Raw genomic sequence first — 10,311 nt, 5'->3', positions numbered from 1 at the left:
GCCTTCCTAACCTGCAATCTTCTTCCCCATCTCTCCGCCCCGCCCCCACCCCGGCCTATCACCCTCACCTTGACCTCCTTCCACCTATCGCATTTCCAATGCCCGTCCCCCAAGTCCCTCCTCCCTACCTTTTACCTTAGCCTGCTGGACACACTTTCCTCATTCCTGAAGAAGGGCTCATGCCCGAAACGTCGATTCTCCTGCCCCTTGCATGCTGCCTGACCTGCTGCGCTTTTCCAGCAACACATTTTCAGCTCTGATCTCCAGCATCTGCAGTCCTCACTTTCTCCTCCAAGTATTCTTTATACCAATGTAAATAAGCAGTATGGGTATGATTGAGCATTTATCTGCTCAGAGGCTCATCTCAAGGTCCACATAACATTAAGGTTGCAAACTGCCACTTTCAACCTCAGACAGCTGACAGACAGAGGGATGAGATTGTGGTAGGGATGGAGCTTTTAGAGGGACTTCAGTCTTCCAATAAGATCACATCACATAGGAACAGAAGTAGGCCAATCGGACCATCAAGTCTGCTCCATTTTTCAATTAGATCATCTGATAATCCTCAACTCCACTTTGCTGCATTTTCCCCATAACCCTAGATTCCTTTACTGATTAAAAATCTCTCTCTCTCAGCTTAATATGCTTAACTACCCAAACTCCTCAGTCCTCTATGGTAAACTATTCCACAAATTCACTTCCCTGAAAGAAGAAATTCACCGGCATCTCTGTTTTAAAAAGGATGACACCTTATTCTGAGATACGTCCTCTGGTTCTAGACTGTCGTACATGGGAAAAACAACCTTTTGCATATAAACTGTCAAGTCCCCTAAGAATCTTGTATATTTCAACAAGGTCGCCTTTCATTCTTCTAGATTCCAGCGAGTACAGTCCATCTTATTCAACTTCTCCTCACAAAGCAAGCCCTCCAAACTAGATATCAGCCCAGCGAGTCTTCTCTGGACTGCCTCCAATGACAAAATATCTTGACTTAAATAAGGGATTCAAAACTGTTCACAGTATTCCAGTTGTAGTCTGACTAGTGCCCCTACAGTTTTTGCCTTCTTTATTTCAAAGGGAATGGAGTGTAAATATAAAGGCCAACATTCTATTTACCTTCTCTGTTACTTCTAAACTTACATGCAGCATATTGTAATTTATATATGAGGAATTGCAAATTCCTCTGTACTAAAGCTTTCTGCAATCTTTCTCCAATTAAATAATATTCAGCTTCTCCATTTTTCCTGCCAAAATGCAAAATCTCTCATTTTCCCACACTATCTTCCATCTGTCAAGTTTCTGATCACACATTTAATCTGTTGCTATCCATGTGTAGACTCTGTCATCCTCACCATTTGCATTTTCACCTATTTTTGTCTAATTTGGAAACTTAGCTATCATACACTCACTTTCCTCACTAATATATATTGCAAATAATTACAACCCTAGCAATGAACCCTGTGGCACTCCACTCGTTACAGCTGCCAACCTACCCATGTCCCCTTTATCCCAACACTATCTCCTATGAATTAGTCAATCTTGTTTCCATAATATACTACTCCAAAATCATGGGATCTTATCAAATGCCTACTGAAAATTCAAATTTATTAGCTCCAGTGCTTCTCCTTTATCTATCTTGATTGCTGCCTCCTTGGAAGAATTTTAATAAATTTGTCAGGTATATGTTGCCCATTGTGAAGCCATGCTGACTCTGCTCAAGTAAATTATGCACTTCTAAATGGTTTGCTATTACATCCTTGATAAAAGACTCAAAATATTTTCTCAGTAAGAGATACTAAACTAATTGGTCTACCTTACCAGTTTTTGTCTTGATTTTCTTTTTATATCCTGGCAATTTCACAATCCTCTAGAACTTTTCCACAAATAAATGATTCTTGGAAGGCTTCTGCCAGTGCATCCACTATTTATTTAACTACTTCTTTTAATACCTTAGAATGGATACCATCACTTCAAAGAGACTTATCAATCTTTAGCTGCCCTAGCAATCTTTATCAAGTGATAGTACTTGTGTTTATTCCCTCTCCTCCTTTTGAAACTTGATCATTTGCGATTTTGGAATGCTATTAGTGTCTTCTATTGTGAAGACAGATGCAAAATATTTATTCAACACCTCTGCCATTTCCTGGTTCCCCATTGTTATTTCCACAGCTTAATTCTCTCAGAGGTCTATGTCAACTTTAGCCTCTCTCTTCCTATTGATATATTCAAAGAAGCTCTTGCTGTCTGTCTCGATAACGTTTCCCAATACTTAGTTGAAATAAATTTCTGTTCGTCACTGCTGCATGTTGTGAAAAACTCGAAACAGTAGAGAGAGGCAGTACTGAGGTAGAGATGGGTATGAGAGTATATGTGGAACTTGACATTGTGATTCCAAAAGATGTTACCAAGGGCCAACAGGTAGCTAAGTGGTAATGAAGACATGGTGTGGAAGAAAAGTTGCATGTATTTCAGAAAGCAAAAGGTTTCAGTGTCAAATGATAGGCAAGTTGCAAAGCGAGCCATGTGAATATTAGTGCACAATGGAATTCTTAAAAGTTCAGTGAAGTCCTTGTTAAGCCTGGAATTATATTTGCCAATCATGTCTCTTCCTTTGATGGATAACAAAATATGTTCCAGAGTTCATGAGAATGTTACCCAATTATATTGTGAAGTAGGCTAGGCTTATGGTACTGAACTTTGAGGATTGCATCATCCAATTCATCTTACAAGCCAACAAATGACATTCCATTTCACAAAGATACTGCCTGTTTATATAAAAGTTGATGGGAAAACATACCTGGATATTAAACTGGTCTAATATTGTATTGAGTTCTTCCTTCTTTGTAGAAACGATGTGCCCTACAGAAAATATACATAATAATGAACACAAAATTTTCACTTAGTCAGTTTATAAATTGTAACTGGTTCTTGTGGCAGCAGTAGTTTCTCTACCCCAAGCCAAACGGTCAGGGTTCAAGTCATGTCTGCCATAATGTGAAGGTGCCAGTGTTGGACTGGAGTGGACAAAGTCAGACATCACATGACACCAGGTTATAATCTAACAGGTTTATCTGAAAGCACAAGCTTTGGAGCACTACTCCTTCATCACCTGACTCTGTTTCACAATATGCACAGTAGATTCATTAACTATAAACTAGTGTTTTCACCAACCACTATACTGATGCCAAGGAATCAATAAGATGAGTTGGTAACATCCAACAGCTAATCAAAACAAAGAGCTGGAGAAACTCAGTAGGTTTGGCAACATCTTATGACACAAGAAACAGACCTGCTGAGTTTTTCTGCATTTTAATTTGATTTTCAGGATTCACAGTATTTTACTTTTATTTCTATTGCGACTGATGTTTTTTCTAATTCACTTTGGATAACTGGAATGTCACTTAATTTTAAAATTACATAAGGAAAAAGACATTTTCCTTAATGTTGTCCCATTAGTTCTATTCAACACAGATCACTTACTATTACCAAAAGCAGAAATCCCAACTGTATGAGGGAAGAAATTTAAATAATCACAAAATACATTCTCCCATAGCAATTTACTTCAAAGGCTGACTACCTTTTAAAGTATCAAAAAATAAATATTAACATCAATAGAGGTTTACAGAATTAGTTAACCTGTTTTACCTGATTGATTTTTCAATCTGTACTGTCTTATTCCATCCCCAGAAATACGTTGTTCCACAATAACAGCCTCTCCATATTTATCAGGTTTAAAAGCGTCAGGTCCTCTGTTTCTCAATGTTATCGAAATATCTGCAGAACTACAAATTCAGTATGTCAGGTAGTTAGATAAAAAAAAACCCATTAATTATCAGCTCTTTTCAGAAACTTTCAAGATACCTTTAAGAAACCATTATTTAATGGGCAATTCAATTTTGCCACCATTGTTTCAAATGGAGCTCTGGACAGTGAAATCAAATTTGAAAACAACTTAATCTTTACAACTACGAGCAAAGCCACAAACCTCACAGAGTCAATATTTCAAGCCACAATCTGAACTGGGTCTGAAAAAACAAAGTTTAACTGAACTATGTTTCTAAACTAGGAGAAAGTGAGGACTGCAGATGCTGGGGATCAGAGCTTAAAAATGTGTTGCTGGAAAAGCGCAGCAGGTCAGGCAGCATCAAAGGAGAAGGAGAATCGACGTTTCGGGCATAAGCCCTTCTTCAGGAATCAGTTAACTAAACAACCAGCTCAGAGTTGTTATAACACACCTCTGGAGTAAGCAAGACTTGAACCTGCACCTCCCAATCCAGGGGTAGGGACACTACCACTATGCCACAGAGGGTCCCCCAAAATCAACTTGTTCAGATATGCTATGACAAGCCTTTGTATTAGAGTCCTCCAGCTCAGCAGGTAAGGATGCCATCCCGTAGCAAAAGCATCTCCAATTCGGTCTGGTAAAGAGTCACCATCTTGTTTCTCTCTGCACATGTGCTAGATGTGTTGAACATTTTTCAACACTTTACATTTCTATTGAAGGAAAATAACCCCAGTTTTCAGCCTTCCAGAAAGCAAACAGATGTCAATGAGCATCAGCTGTCTGATATCTGGTGTGGCACAACATTTAAAAAGAAACGTTAAGGTATGGGAAGAAAACAAACAAACTTTAAAAATTTCAAAGTCATACATTCATAATTTCATAAAAAGTAAATCAATACATGTGATTAAATAATGCCAGGCAGCACTAATTACCAACTATTATCATTTTGCTTAATGCGCACAGCTAAAGTGAGACAGAGCAGATCCCTAGTTATAGTCACCAGGGAATGGGAGCAGACCAGGGTCAAGCTAAGCAGTCACAGTGAACCACATCAACCTTTGATGGCATAGACTCCAAGATGGTCTTAGTGGAAGTCATATGAAAATGGGAGTCCGAAGCAGGTAGCCTTTACCACTCCAGGGTGAGGATGGGTGTGGATGTTTCAGGATGGCTATGAAGGCAGTGTGATGCACTTCATTCCTGCCCTAAGATGCCAACTGCCCCAACTCTGGCTTCTACAATACCTTACGTGACAGAACTTGGTCACAGACTGGCACATCCACCATACACTTGTTACATTTGATGCACAGGAAACATATTTAAAAGTCAATACTAAAATTAATTAAACCTACTTTTGACCATCTTTCACAAATCCCTTTATAGAATATCCTCTGTTCGTGGCAGTAGCTTTTCCACCAAGGCCTACAATAAGGGCAGTCAAGACAGCGCTCTTCCCACCTAGAAAGAGAGAACAAGATTCATGTACTTTTGTATCAGTCCTGCAATAGCCTAGTTCAGAGAGATAGTTTCACAACTGTTGAGAGGACACAGCTTTCCAGAACAGCCTGCAAGAAGCATATATTAAGGCTCAGTTAGGTACCAGATCAGCAAGTTTGAATGCATTCATTCATGGGATGAGCTCATCACTGGCTAGGCCAGCATTTATTGCCCACCCCTAGTGGTGAGCTGCCTTTTTGAATTGTTGCAGTTGATGTGCGATAGAACAGTGATATTATCGTTGGTTATCAGATAACATTGAATTTATTGGAAAACAATGGAGAAAACAGACGGTGAAATAAGGGAACAAAACCAAAATTCTAGCGAAACTCAGCAAGTATGGCAGCATCTGTGGAAACAGAAACAGTTAACAATTCAAATCCAATGATTTCAGAAAAAAGTTGTTCTGGAGTGTCATATTGGACTTCAAACGTTAACTTTTTCTCTCTTCACAGACGCTGCCAAACCTGCTAAATTTACCCGCTATTTTCTGTTTCTTTTAATTTAAGATTTACAACATCCACAGTATTTTGCTATCATTAGAAAAATAAAGGATCATCTAAAACTTAACTCGTGGTTGGGGCAAAGAAATTTGGCAGTGAGGATTATAGGCTGGTTCTAGTGTCATAAAGAGATCTTGGATATGGGCAACAGGCCAGAAGCTAGGTTAATGAAGAGCACTGAGTCAATGTCATCTATCTTCAAGAGGGTACAAACATAAATGGGGTGTATACTATAATGTCAAGCAAGCTTATAATTAACACCCAGATATTAAGATACTAAAATAGATGAATTGTGACACAAGAAGTGAACTCCCACAAAGTATAAAATACAATTCTTTGTTCTCAAGAAAAGTCATATCCTACTTGAATTGTTAATTCTATTCCTCTCTTCCAATATGCTGTGACACCCAAGTTCATCAGTTCATTTTTTTTAAATTACAATCTCAAGCATCTGCAGTACTTTGCTGTTAATTGTTAATATATATATATCTATATAAAGGACTACTTTAAAAACACAGTTAACAGCCCAAAGTCAGCTGTAATCAAAAAAGGGCCAAATTTACCAATAATTCTCCAGGAAATTCTCCAAGGACAAAATCAGCCAGACTGTCAACACTAAGAATGCTCCTGATGAATCTGGAATGCCAATTATATTATAATCTGCTATAGAAACAGTGGCTTCTATGAAAAACCCTCACACCATAGAATTGCAAACTACAGTTATCCAACGTGATGCGTAAATGACCTCTTAACACCTGGAACAGTAAGTTTTGGTCTTAGTGATAATTGCTGCTTCTCCTTCTCCAGAGCCTCCAAAATATCAAACCAAACTACATCTCTGACTATACAATTTTCAAACAGACAACAGCTGAGAGTTCAGCATTGATCCAGACCGTTTTTTTAATTAATTTGCTCATGGGATGTTGGAATTGCCAGCAAGGCCAGCATTTAATGCCCATCACTAATTGCCATTGAAATGACTGAATTGCTGATCCTTTCAGACCAAGTTAAAAGCCAACTACATTGATGTGGATCTGGAGTCAAATGTTGGCCAGATCGTAGAAACATAGAAAACAGGAGAACGCTGGCATTCGGTCTTTCTAACCAGCCGCACCATTCAAGTGATCATGGCCGACCATTCAACACTGTACCCTGTTCTCACTTTCTTCCCATACCCTTTGATCCCTTTTCCCCCTAGGAACTATATCTGGCTCCTTCCTGAAAACATTCAATGTGCTGGCCTCAGACCATTTTCAGTGAGGCTCATCACTTTCAGGGTGAATACACTGGCCTATCAAACATCTTTAAACTGATCCATGGTTCAGGATTTCGTAGTCATTGGGAACTGTTCCCCTGTGTTTATTCTATCTAGTCCTTATTCTTCTAACTCCTGTGAATTCTTAATCGATTCAGTCTCTCTTCATATATCAGTCCTGTCACGCTGGTAAAATTTTATTACACTTCTTCCATAGTTGGAACATCTTTCTTCAGACGAGATCAAAACTGCATATGGTACTTCAGGTGTGGTCTCACCAAGGCACTGTACAATTGCAGAAAAACATCCTTGCTCCTGTACTTGAGAATCTTCTCACTAACCAACATCCCATTTACCTTTTCACTGCCTGCTACACCTGCAAGTTCACTTTCAGCAACTAGAGTACTGTATATGGATGCATAGGCTCATTGCGCCTGCCTCTTTCCAAATCTAAACTGCCATTCAGATAATAATCTACCTTCCTGTTTTGCTACCAACATGGATAACTTCACACATTATATTTTATTTGCCATGCATTTGCCCACTCTCAACAGATCAGATAACGACAACAGATTTCCTTCTATAAAGGCCATAACCAAACCAGGTGGACAGTTACTATAATCGGCAACAGTCACCATTAGACAAGCTTTGTTTTATTTCATATTTTTATTGAATTGAAATTTCACCATTTGTCATGGTGAGATTCAAACACATTCCTAGATGTTTAATCAGGGACTCTTGGATTTCTAATCCACTATATCACCATCTCCCTATTTACTGACAATAATCAACATCCATATGTCTGAGTTAAAAAGGAAAAGCCTCTAGCTTGTGAAAAGCAGAGACCAATTTATATTTTTGCACATCCTTTCACCAAAACAATGAAGCCGAAGTCATGTACCAATTAAAAAAGAACTTCCTCATAACACATTTGAAGAGTTTTTAAAAGAGATTGCCTATAATCTAACTATTGGCTAGCAAATCTACTTATTCAAAATTTTGACTTTTGGATGCTATATTAATCTCAAGGACATCGATGAAATGATATCCCTTATTGAATCATCTCAATTTCTTCTGACTGTATATCCTCTTCAATGTTGTCATTGTATTTGTGTTGCAAGATATCCCCCACCAGAGTATCTGAAATAAACATCATTTTAATTTCATTTTACCACAAGTTGAAGGAGCAAGGGAAATATATCCCCACCATTTAACGAATAACCAGGTAAAATTAAATAACAGACTGAATAATGGAAAGGTGGTGAGAATGGGAAGAAAGATTTGCTTTCAAAACTTGACAAAACACAAGATTTATAACCCACACATATTAGGTCATCTATGGAATTACCTATTGTGAACAAAGTCTTTATAAGTTTCATGTGAAGCCGGGTTAGACAACAAGCAAAATTAGGTTTAAATAGTTATTATACATTATGATTTGAAAAGCAGAGACAATTATAACAATAATATTGAAAGTACTTACTTCCATTGTTTCCAACCACAAAATTTACATTGGGTCCAAACTTAAAAGGTCCAAGGCAGGCATGGCACATGAAGTTTTTCAATGAAATACTTTCAATTATTCCTACGTCACCTTCACTCTGAAACAAGAAAATCAAGATTAGATCAGTATAAATGGATAGCAAGACTAAAATATTGCTACTGCTTCATATTCTCATGTTTCCTTCAAAAAATATGAACTGCAATTCAAAATACCAGCACATCAATACAAAAGTAACAGATCCTGTTATTCCCCTTCTCCTGACAGAAAAATAAAAAGTTGCTAAATGACTTAGACTGCAATAAATTCAAATTCAATTGTGTAACAACAGTTAACACTCAATTACTGATCAAATCGACATTGCATTTGAAATTACCAGCACTACATTTTTCTCCATTCACACATTTCTAACAAAACCCAAAATGACTTTGCAGATGTGACATTCTCTGTGAGCTGTGCCCTTAGTTAAAAAGTGCTGAATGTCTGTTTGAAGAATGGAGATTTTTCAAAAAGCTAAGCAAAATATACACAAAGGGAAGATGACAATTATCTTGCAAGGGAATAATAATGGAAGAAATTAAAGTTTAAAGACTCAAATCAAGACCAAGAAAAGGAAAACTTAATGAATGAAAGAGTTAGACAAGATTATCAATTAAACTGAAAGTTGTATTAGCAGATAATAGGCAATTTAGGCACAAGACTGCAAAGCAACCTCTGTCATGAAAAGACACTGAATCAGTAACACGGAAGAATCACACATTTAACTCATGTTTCAGAATCAACATATCAGGACAATTACCTAAACTGCATCTTTCACAAATTGTGCAATTTTACTTATCCAAGATTATACTTATGTTTTTATCTTTGGATGTTGAGCAAGTTCAACCTGAAGCAACCCAATATATCTTGTTATACTGTTCTTAAGCACGCCTCTTGGATTGCCCCCCCCTCTTTTCTTCAGAAAAAACTATCAAAATTGTGTATCTATTTAGGTTATTGCTCATAATCAGATACCAAGGACTGCACAAAAACAACGCAGCAGAATCATAATGCTTTTTTTTAGAAAAGGGAATTGTCGCACTTGTACAACCTAGTCTACTAATTATATATAGCTTACCAAGAATGAATTTGGAGGTAGGCTGTCTCCACTTTGTCCATTCGTTGTCACAGTTTTCCCTTTCGTCGTTTTGGCTTCCTCTGCATCACAGTCCTTTATATCTTCAGTTTTAATTCTCTTTACGGGCAGCGTTCCCTCAGAAATATCTTCTTTTCGTTTTGACATACTAAATATTGAGACTAGAAAAATGAATAGAAATTATGAATGACATAAACATAAAAATCATAACTGTGAAAGAAGCTGAAATCTAATGCATATTTACTTTCTTGACAGCTTTGAGTAGTCTCAAAACATTTCCAGATTCTGGATTAATGGTGCTGGAAGAGCACAGCAGTTCAGGCAGCATCTGAGTAGTAAAATCGATGTTTCGGGCAAAAGCCCTTCATCAGGAATAAAGGCAGACGGCCTCAAGGGCGGAAGATAAGCTAGAAGAGGGTGGGGAGAAAGTAGCATAGAGTATAATAGGTGAGTGGGGGAGGGGATGAAGGTTTTAGGTCAGGGAGGAGAGGGTGGAGTGGATAGGTGGAAAAGGAGATAGGCAGGTAGGACAAGTCATGGGGACAGTGGTGAGTTGGAAGTTTGGAACTAGGGTGAGGTGGGGGAAGGGGAAATGAGGAAACTGTTGAAGTCCACATTGATGCCCTGGGGTTGAAG

General features: G+C 38.0%; 1 protein-coding gene across 2 annotated transcripts in view; it reads right to left on the bottom strand.

Annotated features, from left to right (window-relative positions):
- LOC122540933 (structural maintenance of chromosomes protein 6-like) overlaps positions 1-10,311 on the bottom strand; it is a 75,891-nt gene that overhangs the window by 50,604 nt on the left and 14,976 nt on the right. For both annotated transcript variants that reach the window (XM_043677256.1, XM_043677262.1), the window contains exons 2-6: positions 9,658-9,836; positions 8,523-8,640; positions 5,137-5,242; positions 3,646-3,782; positions 2,798-2,859 (exon numbers count right to left, since the gene is read on the bottom strand). In XM_043677256.1, the coding sequence (XP_043533191.1) occupies positions 2,798-2,859; positions 3,646-3,782; positions 5,137-5,242; positions 8,523-8,640; positions 9,658-9,822 (588 nt within the window). In that variant the 5' untranslated portion in view covers positions 9,823-9,836. The remainder of the gene's footprint in view (positions 1-2,797; positions 2,860-3,645; positions 3,783-5,136; positions 5,243-8,522; positions 8,641-9,657; positions 9,837-10,311) is intronic.

This window comes from Chiloscyllium plagiosum, chromosome 3, assembly GCF_004010195.1.
Source record: "Chiloscyllium plagiosum isolate BGI_BamShark_2017 chromosome 3, ASM401019v2, whole genome shotgun sequence".
NCBI lineage: Eukaryota > Metazoa > Chordata > Chondrichthyes > Orectolobiformes > Hemiscylliidae > Chiloscyllium > Chiloscyllium plagiosum.
This window is presented reverse-complemented; position numbering and strand designations above follow the sequence as displayed.